Source organism: Penaeus monodon, chromosome 41 (genome assembly GCF_015228065.2).
Source record: "Penaeus monodon isolate SGIC_2016 chromosome 41, NSTDA_Pmon_1, whole genome shotgun sequence".
In the NCBI taxonomy this organism is placed as follows: Eukaryota; Metazoa; Arthropoda; class Malacostraca; order Decapoda; family Penaeidae; genus Penaeus; species Penaeus monodon.
The window spans coordinates 26733953-26753952 of NC_051426.1; the positions used below are offsets into that span (position 1 = coordinate 26733953).

Sequence of the window (20000 nt, forward strand, 5' to 3'; positions counted from 1 at the left end):
TCAGCCTATCAGACCAGAGCTTAGCGTGAATATATGAATACATAAACAAACACTCAAAATACAGAAAAAAACATGAAGAGCAAATTATAAAAAAAAAGTAAAAAGTTGCAAAGATACACTGTATCCTGCTGGGAAGTTGATAAAATTTTCTGTATCAAAAATGAAATATGAGAAACAGATTACAACCTGTGTAATAATTATCCGAAATGCTAACCAGTTCCTGTGAATTTCTACCAATTCAACACGATTATTAAACAGCTTATGGAATGATATATCCATGGATGATAAGACTTTTTTCTATAACAAAATAGCAAAAACAAACAAACAAACGTACAACTAATCTGATTAAGATCTTAGAACCTACATGATTTACATAATCTACAAACGGCTTTGTCTCTCAGGTCTGCAATGATAAAATTACAAAATTTTAGTTTTTTATCGTCTGAGGAAGAGCTAAGTCTTATTCCCACATTACTTAACACTTATCATTACTCATTATTTATTACTTATCAATTACTCTTTTATTCACTGATACTTTCTTGTGCCCGTGATCGGTGGACACTACAACGGACGCCTGTAAAGCTGACGGGGAAACACTTCTTTACAGACTAAGTTGCCCGCCTGTGACGTCATCTCTATCCGAGCCCATCTGTGACGTCATCTCTCCCCGTGCCCATCTGTGACGTCATCTCTGCCCGTACCCATCTGTGACGTCATCTCTGCCCGTGCCCATCTGTGACGTCATCTCTGCCCGTGCCCATCTGTGACGTCTTCTCTACCCGTGCCCATCTGTGACGTCATCTTTACCTGTGCTCGCCTGTGACCTGACGCTGCCAAATGGAATACTGTTGACAAAGAGATTTAACCACCTACAGGTAATTAACCGCCGGAGAAAATTCTAATGCAAAAGAATAACTGAGTGAATGAAGCGCAGAAATGTAGCGAAGTATTGCTTAATACGATATAGTCTGAAGTTTAAAATGCAATGAATACACTCTGGCTGCAATGAAAAAAATACCGCAGCGTTGATTGCAGTTTTTATTTTTATGGGCCTTGACACTTAGTAATCAATTATGATACTAAAAATTGCATCTTCAGGAACTTCAAAGGAATTGCAGCAACAGAGTCAATTCAAGAACATTTCATCATAGTTTTCATGTTTTTTGTATCTGTCACAGTCGAGGGAATTTGTATGCATTTAGGATAAAAATCAAAGCTCTAGAGAATGTTTTCCTTAACGGATTTTTTTTTTTACTTTTCTTGTTAGAAACTACGTCTCCGTTGAATATTGTATACATATTCACATAAACAATGTATATAAAATGTAAGATTTAGGTAGTTGGAGAACAGAGTGATTGGCAGAGACACGACTTGGAGTAGAATTCCCAATAAGGAAAAGTAGAAAAGTAAAGTTTTCGACAGGGAAAACACTCTCGGATTTCACTAACTTTTAAATGCACCCTGAGTCCCTTTCACTGACAGACACACACAGCCCCCCCTCTCCCCTCCAATCACTCTCCCTCATCTTCACCGTCTTCCTCTCCCTCTCCCTCTCCCTCTTCTTCTTCTTCTCCTTTCCCTCACCCTCACCCTCTTCTTCTCCTTCTCCTTCTTCTCCCTCACCCTCTTCTCTTTCTCCCTTACACTCATCCTCACCTTTGCCCTCTCCCTCCCCCTCCCTCCCATGTTTCCCTCACCCGGAACCTCACCCTCTCTCTCTCTCTCTCTCCTTTCCCTCTCCCTCTATCCATATTCCCCTCCGCCTCCGCCTCCCACCAACCCAGCCATCTTAAATTTCCTTCCCAGGGCATCCCGTTCGCTGCCTCGCCCGAAGCCCAACCCAGCGGCTCAGGCGACACCGAGTGCCCCTCCGCCGAGAGCACCGACGCCATCCCGCAAGAATCCCGGCGAAGATTCCCGCGCACAATACATCCATAATACAGCGATACCTCCACAATACAGCTGATTATTCCTTCATTTGAATATCCAAAGGCCCCTCACGCTTCAACCCGCGCCAATACAGCGTCGCATCTCCATATTCATAGGGACGACTCCGGGGGCTCTGAAGGGGCTTCCGAGTCGTCGAGTGAAATGGCCAAATCACGGGCGAATATACGTGAGGTGGGGTGGGGCGGGGAGGAGGGGGGGGGGTCGTTCCGCGCTGGCCAGTCGGACGCGGGCCAGGGGGACGCGTCGGTCCGGCGCGGAAGGGCAAGGATGGGGGGGGGGGAGATCTTTTTATTCATTCGTTACTTTTGTTGTTATCATCATCATTACCATTATCATTATCATATGATTTTAACCACCTCCACTTCCACGTCAATATCCTCCTCCTTTCCTCTATCCCTCCCACCCCCACCTCCCGCAACTCCTCCACCTCTACCCCCACCTCCAACCCATACCTTTACAGGCACCCCCACTTAATCCTCATCTTCGTCTTCCCCTCCTCCACCTCCACCTCCACCTCCCCCTGCACCTCCACTTTCCCCGACGCTCCTCATATTCCCGACGTGAGAATTGACGCCGAGGGATCGCAGACGCGGCAGATACGTCGTTCTATCCTAAGAAATCCTCTGTCCTACGAAAAGTCCTCTGCCACGCCCCCCCTAAGGATCCTCTCTGCCACGCCCCCCCTCCCCTAAGGATCCTCTCTGCCACGCCCCCAAACAACTCGCTTATCTGAATGTGTGCAAAATCCTTCCGAGTTTTTGTGTTTTTTTTTATTTCTAGCCGAGTCGCGAGGCAGGAGGATTTTTTTTTGTCTTATATTCTTCCTCTTTTGGTTATTTTTCTTTTAAATGGCGGAGAAGCTCTTTTCTTTTCAGGAGCTTCTTGATTTTTGGCTGAATGGCGAATGAGTTTATCTCTGCGATACTCATTCAATCAGAAATGGCAAAATCTATTTTTTCTCTTTCTGTGTGCCAGCGCACCTGTCAGCGTGCGTGCGTGTGCGTGCCAAATTTGCATTGTTCTTTGCTTATCTTCACTCTTCTTTCAATTCTATGTCCTTCCGTGCCCCCTTTTACACGCTCCTCCTCCTCTTCCTTCTTCTTCTTCTTCTTCTTCTTCTTCTTTTCTTCTTCTTCTTCTTCTTCTTCTTCTTCTTCTTCTTCTTCTTCTTCTTCTTCTTCTTCTTCCTCTTCCTCTTCCTCTTCCTCTTCCTCTTCCTCTTCCTCTTCCTCTTCCTCTTCCTCTTCCTCCTCCTCCTCCTCCTCCGTTCCCCTCATTAACATCTCTTCCACCCTTCCCCTTTCTCAACCTTCCTACTTCTCTTCCCCTGTCCTCCCCCCTCTCTCCTCTTCCATCCGCCCACGCCCACCCCGCCCGCAAACGCCCGCGAGCCCCCGTCAGCCTCGCCGTCGGGTGTGATCCAGTGTATATCTAAGCAAGAATGGGCGTGGACCAGATGGCTTCTAGGTCGTCCTGGGCCTAACTCAAGGTTATATATATGCTAATTCGCCCGTCCGTCCACCCCTTGCCCCTCCCTCTCCCCCCGGCGGTCCGTCCTCTCTCCTTTCCTATCTTCCCCGTTCTCCTTCACCCTTTTTCTCCCTTAGTCTTACCCCCTTCTGTTTCTTCTCCAATTTCCTCCTCCTCCTCCGTCGTTTATCATTTAATGCCCCTTCCTCCCATTCCTTTTTTCCTCCCCCTCCACCATTCGTCTATCCCTCTTCTCCCTACCGTCCCCCCCCCCTTGTTTCCTTCTATGCGCCCTGATTTGCACCAAGAAATTGTCTAACTTAATTTTTTTCCTTCGCTTTACACATTTCTCTCCTGTGTCTGAGTCAGCGACTTTAGTGCTCTGGCGAGGAGGCAAACAAGTGGGAGGGGAGAGGGGGAGGGTAAGGGGGAGATGGAGAGGGAAAGAGGAGGGAGAATTCGTTGTCCCTCCTCCCTTTCCTTTCCTTTCCTTTCCTTTCCCTCCCCACCCATCCCTCCTCTTCTCTTCCCTCCTATCCCTCTCCCCTTCCCTTCCCTTCCCTTCCCCTTCCCCTCCCTCACCTCCTATTCCTCTCCCTCCCCTTCCCTTCCCCTTCCCCCACTCCCCTCCAATCCCTCTCCCTCCTCTTCCCTTCCCCTCCTATCCCTCTCCTCTTCCCTTCCCCTCCTATCCCTCTCTCTCTCTCACTTCCCCTTCTATTCCTCTCCCACTCCCCTCCTATCCCCCTCCCCTCCCCCCTTCCACAGTGGCACGAAACCTGTCACTGTAGTTTATTTGGAAGCCTATTTTACATATTAAAATAACTGGGAGTCGCCTATTTCTATTTGTTCTACCCCCCCCCCCCCTCCGCCCTTCTGCTCCATCTACTTGATTTGCATTATAACATTCTATCTAATATATTATATTTTAATTTCTGCTCCCAACTTCATTTTAAAAATATTACCTTGCGACGTAATAACTTAAACTTCTTATGTATTTTGACTCCAGCTCTGTATTAATCATCTCAAGTAATTTTTTGTCGCATTTCCTGCAATTTCCTCCTTCTGTCTGACTGTTTTATCGGTGTTATGCTTTTTCTACTCTAATCTGGTATCGCTTTCACCAATTTTTCTCTCTTTCCTTCTTTTTGCTTGCTTTTATCTCCTCTTTATTCCTATTTACTTCATACACTTGGCATTATCCTTTATCCTTTTTTACTCGAGCGTTCGCTTTCATCCCCCCCCCCCCCACGCTTCGCTTATACACTTTGTTTGCTTTTCTTTGCTTGCTGCTCTAGTTTCCTACTTTATTGGCGTTCTTCTCGTTTACTCTAACTCCGCATCGCCTTTGTAGTTTTCCCGCTTCATGCAATCCTCTTTCTCTGTCTGTCTGTCTGTCTGTCTGTCTGCCTCTCTGTCTGTCCCTCTTCTTCCCTCTCCCTCTACTTCTCTCTCTCTCCGCCCCCCCTCCCTGTCCTTCACTCACCCTTACCCTCTCCTTCTCCCTCTCTCTCTCCCTCCCTCCTCCCACGCTCCCACTTCCACTCCCACCCCCTCTCCCAATCTCCCTCTCCATCTCCCTCTCTTCGCAAACTCTTCCTTCCAGCAATTCGCATTCCGAGCACAGTCGACCTCATTTGCATATCATCTCTCTCATTTACTAAACAAAAAAAAAAGGTATTTTAAAACCGACTTCCCTCGAGTGAACACAAGAGCGCGAGGGGAACTGAGACACCTAGTAGCCGAAAAAAAGCAAAGGGCCTCGCCTGTTTCCATCGGCTGTCACTCTCGATAGGTAGGTAGGTAGGTAGGTAGGTAGGTAAGTAGGTAGGTGGTTGGTTGGCAGGAAGGCAGGTAGGTAGGTAGGTAGGTAAGTAGGTAGGTGGTTGGTTGGCAGGAAGGCAGGTAGGTAGGTAGGTAGGTAGGTAGGTAGGTAGGTAGGTAGGTGGTTGGTTGGCAGGAAGGCAGGTAGGTAGGTAGGTAGGTAGGTAGGTAGGTAAGTAGGTAGGTGGTTGGTTGGCAGGAAGGCAGGTAGGTAGGTAGGTAGGTAGGTAGGTAGGTAGGTAGGTAAGTAGGTAGGTGGTTGGTTGGTTGGTTGGCAGGAAGGCAGGTAGGTAGGTAGGTAGGTAGGTAGGTAGGTAGGTAGGTAGGTAGGTAGGTAGGTAGGTAGGCAGACAGACAGAAAGGCCAAGAGAACAAAAAAGTACAAATACAAATAACCAAGGTTGCTGTAAAAAAAAAATACAGCATACACATTTTTCCTAAAACTCGTACCAAACAAAACGGAGAGAGAGAGAAAAAAAAACGCAATACCACAGAGTACAAATAATTAAAAATAAGTTTAAAAAAGTCCACAATTCCAGAAATATCTCGGTTAACTTGCCATAAAATTAAATCCGGTGCAAAAGAGAGGGGGGATGGAGGGGGGAGGTGGGAGGGAGGGGATTAGGACACAAACTATATAAAAAAAAAAAAAAAAAACGCAAAACGTTGTCAGTTATTCATTATATTTTTGTGCAATGTCGACATAAAGAGAAGCTCATTACTAATTACTAGACTTTAGACAACAGACTTCAAAAAGATATGGCTCACTGTGCAGGTCGGTGTTTGTGTGAGTGAAGAAGGGAGAGGGACGGAGGGGGAAAGGGAGGGAGGGAGAGCAGGAGGAGGAAGACAGAGCGAGGGAGAGGGAAAGGGAGAGGGAGAGGGAGAGGGAGAGAGAGAGGGAGAGGGGGAGGGAGAGAGAGAGAGAGAAGAGAAGAGAAGAGAAGAGAAGAGAAGAGAAGAGAAGAGAAGGAGAAGAGAAGAGAAGAGAAGAGAAAGACGGAGAAACAGAGACCCAATGACAGCCAGCCAACCAGAGAAAACACAACCAATTCCAGTCAACACAGACATCCCATCCACTCCTTGGCTTCCCACTCGACTAATTGCCTCCCACTCCGCCCACTCGCTTTGCAACAGCCCTTCAATTGCATCCGTTCATCCCTTGCAAGCGAATCAAACACGACGTCAAAGTCACGCCCCCCCCCACTTCCCCCTTTCAATGCAGGGCAGAACATGGCAAAATCTTGAAGACTATGAAAGCGTATTCTGCCTATTCATGTTCTCATGTCGCTTGCGTGCAGGAAGGGGGAGAGGGAGACGAGAAAGAGAGAGGAAGAGAAAGAGGAGGAAGAGAAGAAGAAGAAGAAGAAGAAGAAGAAGAAGAAGAAGAAGAAAAAGAAGAAAGGAAAGAAGACAAGTGTTGTAGATGTCCTCTTGCTGAAACACCAAAAAAAAAAAATCCTTTTTCTCTCCTATCTCCTCTCCCTCCTCTCTGGCTCTCCTCTCCTCCCTTTCCCTCCGCCCGCTCGCTGCAACACTGTGTACAAAGGGATGTTGACATAGCCGGCTAATCACTTCCTCTCGGATCCTCTCGTGAGGCGCGAATCGCTTCCTCTTGCAGCTCTTGGCCGCGGCGGGAGTTAATCGCGTCCCAACCGCTCCTGTGGGGACGGAGAGACTTTCGCTTCGCATTTTGGTTCGCTCTCCGGCTGGCCTGCGGTTCGTTTTCGGTTCATGCCCACGGTTGGGCCCTCGGTTCGCTTTCGAAATTCCTCTATTGGTTTGCCTTCGGTTCGATTCGGTTCGACTTCGGTTCAATTTGGGTTCGTTCTCGGTTCGTTTCGTTTTACCTTCGCTTGCCTTCAGTTCGTCTTCGGTTTACTTCGCTTCGCCATTACTTCGCCCTCGGTTCACCTTGCTTCACCTTAGTCCACCTTGATGCACCCGCGGTTCGCCCTCGCCTTCAAATCTTCGGTTCACACCTCGGTTCGCCCTCGAATAATCTCTACGCCTTCAGTTCGCCCTGGTTCGTCTTCGGCTCATCTCGCTTCGCCTTCACCTCGCCCTCGGTTCTCCCCGATTAGGTTTTCCCCGCCTACAGGTAGCTTTAAAAAAATAGGATATGCAAAAAGGATGCAAAATTCCCAACGAGTTAGCTCTCATGGGTACACGAGAGAAGGTAAAAAAAAATAATTCTTTGTACCATTATCAACGGTACATTCACCTTTAAGGTCATTATCCCGGAACGTTGCGCTATATGATAAATTAATTCTAATGAACAACTATTAAAACAAAAGGCGAAACAAAGAAAAAGATTATAAATAAAATACGATTGATAAATGTATGAATATGAATACGTTTTCTCGCGATTTTTAAATTTCCAAAATTGCCTATATGGAAGAAGGAGAAGGGGAAAAGGAAGGAGGGGAAAGCGGAAGAAGGGGAAAAACAACAATGAAGAAAATAAAAAGAAAAAATTTCCTCAAAGCTACCTTTTCAAAATCGGGAGAGAGACAAATGAACGTCGTTTGTTTTTTTCCTTCTTTCGTTCTCTCTCTCTTGATATACCATCATTTATCACGTTCTCCCGCATACTATTGTCTCTCTGATACTTTTAATTAATAATGGAGATTTTATGCCTGGCTGAAGCAGGGAGTTTTTTCCCCAATAAACATCTCTATTTGTCACTTTTGACAGTTTGTCCTCCTCTCCCTCTCTCTCTCTCTCTCTCTCTCTCTCTCTCTCTCTCTCTCTCTCTCTCTCTCTCTCTCTCTCTCTCTCTCTCTCTCTCTCTCTCTCTCTCCCAATTTCGATTCCCCTTTCTCTTCCTCCTTCCTTCCAGCTGTCTCCCTCTTTCCTTCCCTCTCCCTCCTTCCTTCTCTGTCTCTCCTTCCTTCCTACCTTCCCCCTCTCCCTCTCCCTCCTTCCCTCCCTCCCTCCTTCTCCTTACTTCCCTCTTCTCTCCCCTTCCTCTCTCTATTCACGTCTCTCCCCTCTACCCCCCCCCCTTTCCAATTCCCTTCCCTCTCCCCGACATTTCACTAATTAAACGTCATAATTTATTATGGATTGAGCAACTGGGATGTACATTATTACAAGGCGTTCATTATTAGAAAACAGTAGTAGTCGCTTTGGTAATGAAGTCAATAAAGTAATAATGATGACGATAACAGCAAAACGATAACGGGAATTATAATATAACTATAATTATACTTATTATAACCCAAACTGACATGACTTGACTTGACTTGACTTGACCTGACAATAATAAACCAATATATCCAAAATGACCTGACTTGACAATAACAATAACAAACCACTGAAAACCCAAAATGAGGAGGGGGGGGGGGGAAGGAGGGAAGGATGAAGGGAAGAATGGAGAAAGGAAGGGAAGAAGGAAGAGAAGAAGGAAGGGAGAAAGGAAGGGAAGAAGGAAGAGAGGAAGGGAGGAAGGAAGAGGAAGGACGGAATGGACGAAGAAAAGTGGGGAAGGATAATAGATAAGTGAATAAAAGAAGGGGGGGATACAGAAATGAATAACTAAAGCTGCAATCCAAAAGAAAAAGGGAATTGAAGGAAGATACAAAGAAGGCAAGGCGGAAATTGGAAAATAAATGAATGCATGAATGAAAAGGAAGGAAGTTAAATGAGAAAGGAAGAGGCAGAAAGAAAGGAAGAAAGAAAAAAAAACAAAAGCTAGAGATTACGAAAGTTTAAGAAAAGAAAAACAAGAGAAAATCACAAGACAAGTAGAAATAAAAAAAAGAAAAAAAAATCAAGACTAAAAAAATAATAATAATAAAATTAAATGAAAAAAAAAGAATAAAATGAAAATTAATCCTTATCAGTCAACAATAAGCCTAATCACAGCCAGGTAGAGGAAGCCAGGTAGCCGATAAATTAACACCGATTGAAGAAAAAAAAGAAAATCGTTAAATCGATAAAGAAACGAACCGGTTAAAAGCTAATCAAGATGACGATCAGAAAGCTCCATTTCCCGCCCGTTTCCTACATTTTCGCTCGCTTTTTTTATTCTCTCTTTTTTTTATACCTCCATTTATCTCCTACCCCCCCTTCCCCCACCCCCATTTTCTTCTTTTTCTATTTCCTTTCATTTCTCGTTTTTATCTCATTATTTTTCCCCATTTCCCTACATTTCCTTTCGCTTCGCTTCTCTCATCACCCAGCTATTTTCTTGCTTTAATATTTTTCTTCCATTTCCTTTTCCCACTTCCCTTTTTTTCTAATTTCCCTCCTTTACTCTCCCCTTACCTATTTTTATTTTCTAATCAGATATTTGATAAAAAAAAATCAAATAAAGATATTTGATATAAATATTTATTCATTTATTCATCCATTATCATTTTTCTTTTTTTCGGGGGAGGGACATCTGGCGACCCCGATAATTAAATTAAATCTGGTGATAGGGAAGGCCAGCGATATAACAATAAAAAATGAAAGAAATAAGTGATCTCATTTATATTATAACGATAAGAATGACAATAATTAACAATAAATAATAAATAACAGTGATATAAAGATTATACATTTACAGAGTGTGAGGGAGAATGAGTGATTGTGAGTAAGGCATGGTGAGCATATAGACATGCATATTCACATTCACATAGACATACGTACACATACGCACAGACACACAGACACACAAACACAGACACACACAGACACACACACACACACACTATATATATATATATATATATATATATATATATATATATATATATATATATATATATATATATATATATAATTTCAAATTCCGAGGTCGATATAGCTCTACATAAGCAGATAAAACTAATAAAACTAATAACCCCTCCCATACATCAAACGAACACGCTAATTACGTCTGCCTATCGGAAATATTTCACATTTCTGCCATGGATCCGGACAAATTGCCGGCGCCGTTACCTGTGATTGCATTCATGAAAGTGTTCGGGTTGAAACAATTTCCCAATTACGGGATGATTAAAAACTACCTGCCTGTGCTGTCGCGGCATCTGACAGAAGAAGACGGTTATGAAGGAAAGGGAGGTGGAGGAGGAATGGGGAGGGGAGAGAGAGAGGGGAAGGGAGAGATGGGGAAGAGAGAGAGGGGAAGGGAGAGATGGGGAAGAGAGAGAGAGGGGAAGGGAGAGATGGGGAAGTGAGAGTGAAGGTTGAGAGGGAGAAGGGAGAGGAGGAAGGATGAGACAGGAAAGAAAGAGAGGGGAAAAAGGCGAGAGGTGGAAATCAAAAGAAGGAAGTCAGAGAAGCGAAAGGGTTAGAGGCTTGAAGAAAGGACCAAAATCTCCCCCCCCCCCCCGACCTCGTCATGCAAAAAGGCATCGCCCAAAAAGGGCTAATCAGCTTCAGGGCCACATTTCCCAACAGTCGGTCGCCCCCAATCGATATATTTAACGAATGGCTAATCCCCAGCCTCCGTCCCCGCCGACATGACTTCAATAGCGAATTTACGGATTTTGCAACATTCAGCTTGCAACAAAAAAGGATCCGCAGGCAACATTGCACATGAGGAATGGATCTGCAAAACAGCCTTCCTGATTAAAGCGAATTATATTTGCATATTCTCTCCCCTCCCCCCGGATGTTGCAGAATGTTGCACGATCAATAACACAGGCAAATGAAGAGTAATTTTTAATCCAAAAATATATGATGTTGCTAATGACATGAATTAATTACCAAAGGCAATTAAAATTATCACACTGATATTATTACTTTCTTAAACACTCATTATACTGTCATCATGATCAGCAATATTCATAACAACAAATGATACAGCAAGAATAGCAATGATGATCATTACCATCATTATCATTACCGTTAACAGTAATAATGACAATAATAATAAGAAAAAAAAATATGCAAAAGAGAATAAAGATGATAATGATGATCGTGAATATAAAATATGAACAAGATACAGAATAACATCGACAAAAACAACGACAAAAAAATTCAACCTATCATTACTTCTAAGAAAAAAAGCCTGAATATGTTGCGTTCATTTTTTTTCTCAATGATTTTCTAATTCCTTCGGCTTAGTGTACGACAGAGGTGGGGGAGGAGAGGGGAGCGGGGAATGGGTGGAAGGTGGAGGGGATGGAGAGGGAGGGAGGGAGGGAGGGAGGGAGGGAGGGAGGGAGGGAGGGAGGGAGGGAGAGGGAAGAAAGGGGGAGGGGGGGAGGGAGGGAGGGAGGGAGGGAAGAAGGGGGGAGGAGAGAGAGAGAAGGAAGAAGGGAGTTAGGGAAGGAGGGAGGGGAGGGTGGGAGACAGAGAGAGGGGGAAAGAGAAGGAGAGAGGAGAGAGGAGAGAGGAGAGAGGAGAGAGGAGAGAGGAGAGAGAGAGAGAGAGAGAGAGAGAGAGAGAAGAGAGAGAAAAGAGAGAGAGAGAGAGAGAGAGAGAGAGAGAGAGAGAGGGGGGGGAGGGAGGGAAGAAGAGAGAGAGAGAGAGAGAGAGGAAGAGAGGAAAGAGAAGAGAGAGAGAGAGAGAGAGAGAGAAGAGAGAGAGAGAGAGGAGAGAGAGAGAGAGAGAGAGGAGAGAGAGAGGGGGGGGGAGGGGGAAGAGAGAGAGAGAGAGAGAGAGAGAGAGAGAGAGAGAGAGAGACAGACAGAGGGGGGGGAGGGGGAAAGAGAGAGAGAGAGAGAGAGAGAGAGAGAGAGAGAGAGAGAGAGAGAAGGATTTATGTTCAATTAGAAAAAGCGAGACGAGCGGCGTGATGAATGCAGCGATCCGACCTTCACCTGTGACCCTTCACGCTCGCACTCTCTGACACCTTTCTTCCTTTCTTCCTCTCTCTCTTTACTTGCCTATCCCTCTTCCTCAGCTGTTTCCCCCTTTTCGTTCTTCATATTTTCACCTTTCTTCTTTCCTCTTTTTCTTTCTTTATTTTTCCCTTTCCCATTTCATCTTTCCTTCCAATCCCCTCTTTTACTTTGTTATTTATCTTTACTTTTCCCCTCATAACTTCCCTTTTTTCCTTCTCTCACCTCTTTTTCTTTCTTCTCTCTCCCCTTATCCTTCATCCTTTCCCTTCATTTTTCACCCGCTTCTCCTCATCCCTCCCCGTCGCCTCATTTTTGTTTCTATCACTGTCTCCCTTGTTCTCCATCCTCCTTAACTTCTTCTTTCTTCTTTCCCCCCTTATTCCAGTCTTCTCAACCTCCTTACCCGCTTCTTCTCTTTCTCCTTCCTCTCTCTCTTGCCTTTTTTCCTTTTTACTCCTCGCTCCCCTCTTATCCCTCCTCTCCCACGTCTCTCCCTTCTTACTCATCTTTTCTCATTCTCCTCACCCGGTTCATCTCTTTCCCCTTTCTCTCTTTCCTTCCTCATCTCTATCTCTGTCTCTTTCCAAAAGCATAACCTCACTTTTCTCTAACAACCCGTCTCTTTCTGCCTCTTACACCTTAAAAATACCCAACAATAGTCATCCATATTTCATGCACCAATTTCGACAAATTAACTCCCCCATTACACTGCCCTTCCGCATACATGAATCACAGATACATACATACATACATACATGCATCAATGTATTGCTTCCATACCTACATAAACACACACCATACATGAATGCATTGCGTACATATATACATGAACACATACATAAATGAAAGCATAGCCTACACACGCATATGAACACATATATAAATGAAAGCCTATGTATCTACACTATGTATCTATATACGTACATATATACATACATAACTACAATTAAACGTACATACATACGTCCGTTTTGAATATTCACCTAAACCACCCACGGACTTATCGCGACGTGCACACCACAGACACAAATAAAATAAAATAAAATAAATAAATAAATAAATAAAAAATCGACCAAAACAACATAAAAAAACACCACCACCGCTATAAAACACTGATCACCTCTTCTCAACATGACGACCCTGTCATGTGGTTTACGACGCATCATCACCTCATAAATACGACCCATAACCCTCAGCGTGGGCGCGCGCCTATCGATACACAATATGCGTTGGAAGGAGCTTGTTATATCCTCGCTGCTCTGTCCATCTCGCTCGCTAAGCCGGTAGAAGAGTAATATGAGGATGGTGTGAGGGTATGAGGATGGTGTGAGGGTATGAGGATGGTGTGAGGGTATGAGGATGGTGTGAGGGTATGAGGATGGTGTGAGGGTGGTGTGAGGATAGTATGAGGGTGATATGAGGATGGTATGAGGATATGAGGAAGGTAAGAGGGTGATATGAGGATGGTATGAGGATATAATGATAATTATATGAGGATTACGTGAGGATGTATGGGGTTGATATGAGGATGGTATGAATATGCTTAGAGGTTGATATGAAGACGGCATGAGGGAGATATAAGGACGATATGTGGGTATGGGAATGGCATGAGGATGGTATAAGGATGATATGCGATGGTATGAGGATATGAGGATGATAAGAAGATGGTATGAGGATATGAGGTGCAATGATGATTACATGAAGATGATATGAAGATAATAAGAGCATAATATATGAGGATATGATGTCAGAATATACATATAAAGATGATATGAGTATATTATTCTCTTTATTGGTTATGTGATAGATTTTTATAGATGGAACAGGATGGAAAATGTCGATAAGGAAGCTGTAGATCTAAATGTAGTGATATAAATATGGGTAAAAGGTATATATATATATATATATATATATATATATATATATATATATATATATATATATATATATATATATATATATTCTGCTACATGTTCGTTTTGCTGGATATTTATATATAACGAAACGAACCAAAACGAGCATGTAGCAGTAACAATGCGTCATCAATCGGAGCGGAAATGGCGAAAATAAAACAAGTGAGCAGCAACTAGGGCAAGCGTTCTCACCTTTAGCGAAAAAAAGAAAGAAAGAAAAAAAAACATACAGGGTACAACGAGGCCCAGGATATAACGGACATACGTTCTAGACTGCGATTCACAATCGCTCTAGAATAAAACGTATTGTGTTCTAGAATACAACGGACATGCGCTCTAGAATACAACGGACATACGCTCTAGAATACAACGGACATACGCTCTAGAATACAACGGACAAACGCTCTAGAATACAACGGACATGCGCTCTAGAATACAACGGCCGACAGTTCTATAATACAGTGTATGTTCTATAATAGCACGGGCGTACACTTTAGAATGCAACGGATGTGCTCTCTACAATACAACGGAGGTGCGCTCTACAACATACCTGTCTCGTCTCTATCGGAATTATGAAAGCGCTCACCTCAAGCTCCTTCATTTATGGCCGTGTTGCTGGAGATCGATAGCCGGGCATTGTTTAATAAAAACAATAAAATAAAAAATAAAAAGGGAAAGAAAGAAAAGGGGAAAAAAATATTGGGTGAAAGGTTTGATGGGTGCAAATGGAGGTATTCTAAGGGAGAGTTATCCTGGATATATATATATATATATATATATATATATATATATATATATATATATATATATATATATATATATATATATATATATTTTTTTTTTTTTTTTTTTTTTTTTTTTTTTTTTTTTTTTTAAGGGTTTCTCACTCATTCTTTGTCTTTTCTTTTCTTCTTGAGGATAGGGATGGGAGAGAGGAAGGAGGAGGAGGAAAGGATGGACCAGGATGGGGAGAGGAGGGGGGCGCCATTCGAATAATCGCCGGATATACGGAAATGCTGTAAAATCCGAGTGAGCATTGCATGGAGGGATTCGGATACGGGAGTAAAGAGGAAGGAGGCGGGAAGAGAGGGTGACTGAGGTATTGGGGAGAGGAGGGGAGAGGAGGAAGAGGAGGAGGAGGAGATGGAGGAGGAGGAAATCTTGGAGGTGGTGGAGGAGGAGGAGGAGGAGGAGGAGGAGGAGGAGGAGAAAGAACTGGAGGAGGAGGAAGGAGAAAATTAAGGAGAATGAGAGGGAGGAATAGGGGAGAGAAGAAAACGGAAAGGGAGGAAATAATGAAGAGAGATATATAAGGAGAAAGAAAAAAAGCCGAAGGAATAGAAATATAAAAAAAGAAAAAGAAAGAAAGGAGAAAGCAAGAAAAAAGAAAAAATCACTCCCAAAAATGAATATATAAATAAATAAACAAATAAATAAATAATTAAATAAACAACAATAATAATAATAATAATAATAATAATAATAATAATAATAATGTTAATAATAATAATAACAATAATAATTATAATAATAATAACAATGATAAATAGATATATAAATAAAAAAGTCCGACCACGAATCACATTCTCTACGCGAACTCCGCTAACGCGAATCGCCTAATGTCGGTCATCGCATTACGGAAACCGGATAAACAGAACCTGACGCATTACGGAAACCGGATAAACAGAACCTGACGCGCACTTGTATACCGAATGAACCAAAAGGACAAATCCTCCGTACGGCTGAAAACACCGGAATCCGTAAACCTGAATCGCGTCCGTATTTCACTCCCCCCGGTGAGATTGCGGTAATACAGGCCAGATATTCGCTAACCGAACGACCTTTTATCCGGATGCAACATGGCGCCATTGCAATCGGAACAACTTCATGGAACAGCTGGTGCCCGGACGCTGAATTTTGTGTACACATTAATGAGAAAAACATTATTTTGTTCACTAACTGTTGACAAAAGGTCCGCCCATGCGAATACTTTCACTAATAGATGCGAGTTGATTAGAGGAAAAGCTGTTGGGGAGAGTTCATCCGGGTTATTCCGGACGTGTGTGTGTGTGTGTGTGTGTGTGTGTGTGTGTGTGTGTGTGTGTGTGTGTGTGTGTGTGTGTGTGTGTGTGTGTGTGTGTGTGTGTGTGTGTGTGTGTATGTGTGTGTATGTGTGTGTAAGTGTGTGTGTATAAGTGTGTGCTTGTAAGTGCATGTATAAGTATATATGTATATATTCGTGTACAAATATGTCTATTTGTGTGTACGTATGACTATACATACCCGTGCATATTTGAGTGTACATATGACTATACATATCAATGCGTATGTGTGTGTACGTATGACTATACATACCCGTGCATATTTGTGTATATGTATGTGCATACCTGCAACACGACCACCGAAAATTAGTAAACCAACCATCAACACCATACCTGGCCATCCTCAGCAACAGCTCACACCGAAACCAATTCCAAAACACAACGTGAAACCCACTTACGGCATGGAATGAAGTGAAATGAAGTGAAATGAGGGGCAATAAAGTGTGACAAAGAGAGAAAACAAATGAATATAAATAAAAAGGGAGAGCAGATTGTTAAATTGTGAGTGCGTACGCCAAGAGAAGACGAAATATTCTAATTAATTAACAAATATTCAACAGAAACGCAACCCGAAATCCACTTCCATTATTCATAACAACTCCGAGACAAAACTGAATCTAATAATGAATAAACAGCCCCCCCAAAAAAAAAAAACTAAAGAAAAAAAAAATAAATAAAAAAATAAAAAAATATATATATTTCAACACGTCTCGAAGGACTTTTAAATTTCGTAAAGACCCCAAAGGCCGATACAGCACGTTTGACCTTTGACCTAGAGGGTGATTACTAATACCCTCATTTGCTACATCCTTCACTCCTCCGCTAAGGATCTCTTGGGGAAGGTCGCCATTTCACTGTCTGTCTGTCTGTCTGTCTGTCTGTCTCTTCATCTCTCCCTCTCCCTCTCTCTCTCTTTCTCTCCCCCTCCCTCTCTCCCTCCCTCCCTCCCTCTCCCTCTCATTAGTTTTCATTCACCCCTTGTCTTGATTATTTATCCTCCCCCTTTCTTTCACTGCTCTTCAATCGTCACTATTCATCACGTTTCTTTCAAATGACATTAGCCAGAACGATAATCACAGTAACGGCAAACGGATGAAGATGATAACGGGTGATGATATGTACATAGAACAATAGAAATATTAACAAAAATAACAATCATGAATCAAATGAACAAACAAATGCCCAACCGCATAACAACACCCGAAAAAAGATAACAAAAACAACAACAATAATGTTAACGGTACTAAAGATGATAATAACGATAACAGTGATAAAAAAAATGATAACGAAGTAATAAAATTAATAATAATAAACATGAATAATGATGAGGATTGAGCAACCGATGTCGGCATGCAGGCGAAGGAAAAGAAGAAGAAGAAGAAGAAGAAGAAGAAGAAGAAGAAGAAGAAGAAGAAGAAGAAGAAGAAGAAGAAGAAGAAGAAGAAGAAGAAGAAGAAGAAGAAGAAGAAGAAGAAGAAGAAGAAGAAGAAGAAGAAGAAAAAGAAGAAGAAGAAGAAGAAGAAGAAGAAGAAGAAGAAGAAAATAAGATGATGAAAAAGCTGAAGAAGAAAAAGAAAAGAAACGCGAGAAGATGAGCAAACCCCAAACGTAAGACGCGGTACAAAAAAAAATAAAAAAATTATACGACTAAAAGCTTAACCCGGATGGGCAGCGCACAACACGCCACAAGACGCTTACGAATTATACAGAGCACATGCCAATATTTACTGCATTAAATAAGTGACGGATGATGCGACAAGGAAATATTATAATGCGAATGCCTAATAATGCTTACTGGACGAAAAAAAAAGAATGAACGATAGTATCATACAACAATCCAATAACACACATGCCTACCAATCGCCAACAAGTACAAAAGAGCCAAACACAACAGCCAGCATACAAATAACATAAAACAAAAAGAAAACAAAATCTTAATTACAGCAATTAAAACTTTCACCCGGGCCAGCCATAAGCTAATTACTATGGAGATTGATAATCGATATTCACATTTCAACAATCTGCCTCCCTGTTTTTTTTTTATGTATCTATCTTGATTTGTTCTCTTACTCTACAAAACTTTATTTCACTTTCATCTCGTTCTGTATCATGTTCCCCACGTGTATTTACATTTCTATTCGTTTAATTTCATTTCCTAATCTACTTTCCTTGTATTTTATTCTAAATCAATCTTATCATTATCTTCTATCTTAATGTCATTCAATCATCCCTAGTTCATTCTCTTCTATCTTCATTCTCCCTTTATCTCTATTCCTCTCTGTCCCATTTCTACTTTATCTCCACTCGTTTCTATTCCGTTTCCACTTTATCTCTATTCACTATTTATTTTCTTCACAATTTTGATAAAACGTCCCACGCAATAAACGAAGGATTACAGCTTAATAAGACAGCTGATCCCCAGTAATGAGTTGGTTCAGGATATCTATTTAATACCTAACTATGTACGTATAAAAATATCCATGCATATTAAAAAAAAAAAAAAACACATACGTACATATATGAATACGTACATACGTACATGTGAAAACATACTTGCAAACATTTTTTTTTATCTTTCCTTTCCTTTCCTTTCCTTTTTTCTCTCGTTATTATATATATATATATATATATATATATATATATATATATATATATATATATATATATATTTTTTTTTTTTTTTTTTTTTTTTTTTTTTTTTTTTTTTTTTCCCTAGGGTGAAGGGGGTGGAGGCAAAACAATGACCAAACCATATAAACCGCTCATTTTTTTTCTTGACATTAACAAAGCTTAACCAGAGAAGAAAAAAAAAAGGAAAACAGACCTACATTTAATCCTCCCAATAACAAGGTATAGGCCTATAACCCTCCCTTCATCTCTTCTCTCTCTCCCTCCCAAACTCCTTCCATCTCTCCTTCCCCCTCTCCGTCTTCCACCCTCTCTAACCCTTCCTCCCCTCCCCTTCGCCCCTCCTTTCCCCTGCCCCCTCCCTCCCCCTCCTTCCCCACCCTCTGCCTTTCCCTCACCCTCTCCCTCCTTCCCAACTTCCCTCCCTCCCTCCCTCCCTCCACCCGGACCCAATTTTACCCGCCTTTGTTCAATCTGTCACCGACTTCTGATCGAGGAGTGTCATTCATCACGGAACTCCTGAAGTCACGTGACAGGCGCAACAAATGACACGGCACGAGCGCCCGCGAGACCGGCACTGCTCGCCCGCGGCACCGATCGGCGGGCGCGGCGGCGTGGGGCCGTCGTAGGCCCTAAATCTCAAGGCTAGGCCTATGTGCGCTACATCTGATCGCCAGTCATGCTAGCCGCCGCCTCCTCCGCCTCCGCCTCCTCCTTCTCTTTTTTTTTCTTTTTCTTTTTCTTTTTCTTCTCCGGGATAAAAATCTAACCTGACAATGAAGGGAGGAGTGGTTCGTCACCGTCGTTGTCTGACTTGCAATGTAGCATTACTACTACTTCTACTATTACCACTACTACTACTACTACTATTACACTATTGTTACTATTTCTATTACGATTACTACTACTACTACTACTACCACTACTACTACTACTGCTGCTACTACCCAATCTACTACAGCAATTACTACTACCATTACCATCACCATCATCATCTTTGCCAATACCATCATAATTTCCATCACAACAAAAAATCTCGAATAAAACAGACCCCCATGACATCCGGCAGAGAGGGAGGGAGGAAGGGAGAGGGAGAATGAGTGAGTGTGAGAGAGAGTGAGTGAGTGAGTGAGTGAGTGAGTGAGTGAGTGAGTGAGAGAGAGAGAGAGAGAGAGAGAGAGAGAGAGAGAGAGAGAGAGAGAGGGGGGGGGGAGACAGGGATACAGAGAGACAGAGAAAGAAAGAGAGAAAGAGAGAAAGAAAGAGACAAAGAGTCTAAGAGAGAGAGACAAAGATAAAGAGAGAGACAAAGAGAAAGGAAGAGAGAAAGA

The 20000-nt window shown here is 42.6% G+C and overlaps 1 protein-coding gene across 1 annotated transcript in view; it reads right to left on the reverse strand.

Annotated features, from left to right (window-relative positions):
* Nucleotides 1–13837: 13837 nt before the first annotated feature.
* Nucleotides 13838–20000, reverse strand: part of LOC119598465 (uncharacterized protein DDB_G0271670-like) — a gene marked incomplete at its 5' end in the record, with an annotated part of 10326 nt that continues 4163 nt past the window's right edge. The window contains 6 exons of the mRNA XM_037948095.1: nt 13838–13875; nt 14170–14230; nt 15112–15175; nt 17409–17582; nt 19370–19410; nt 19543–19615. Of these exons, the coding sequence (XP_037804023.1) occupies nt 13838–13875; nt 14170–14230; nt 15112–15175; nt 17409–17582; nt 19370–19410; nt 19543–19615 (451 nt within the window). The remainder of the gene's footprint in view (nt 13876–14169; nt 14231–15111; nt 15176–17408; nt 17583–19369; nt 19411–19542; nt 19616–20000) is intronic.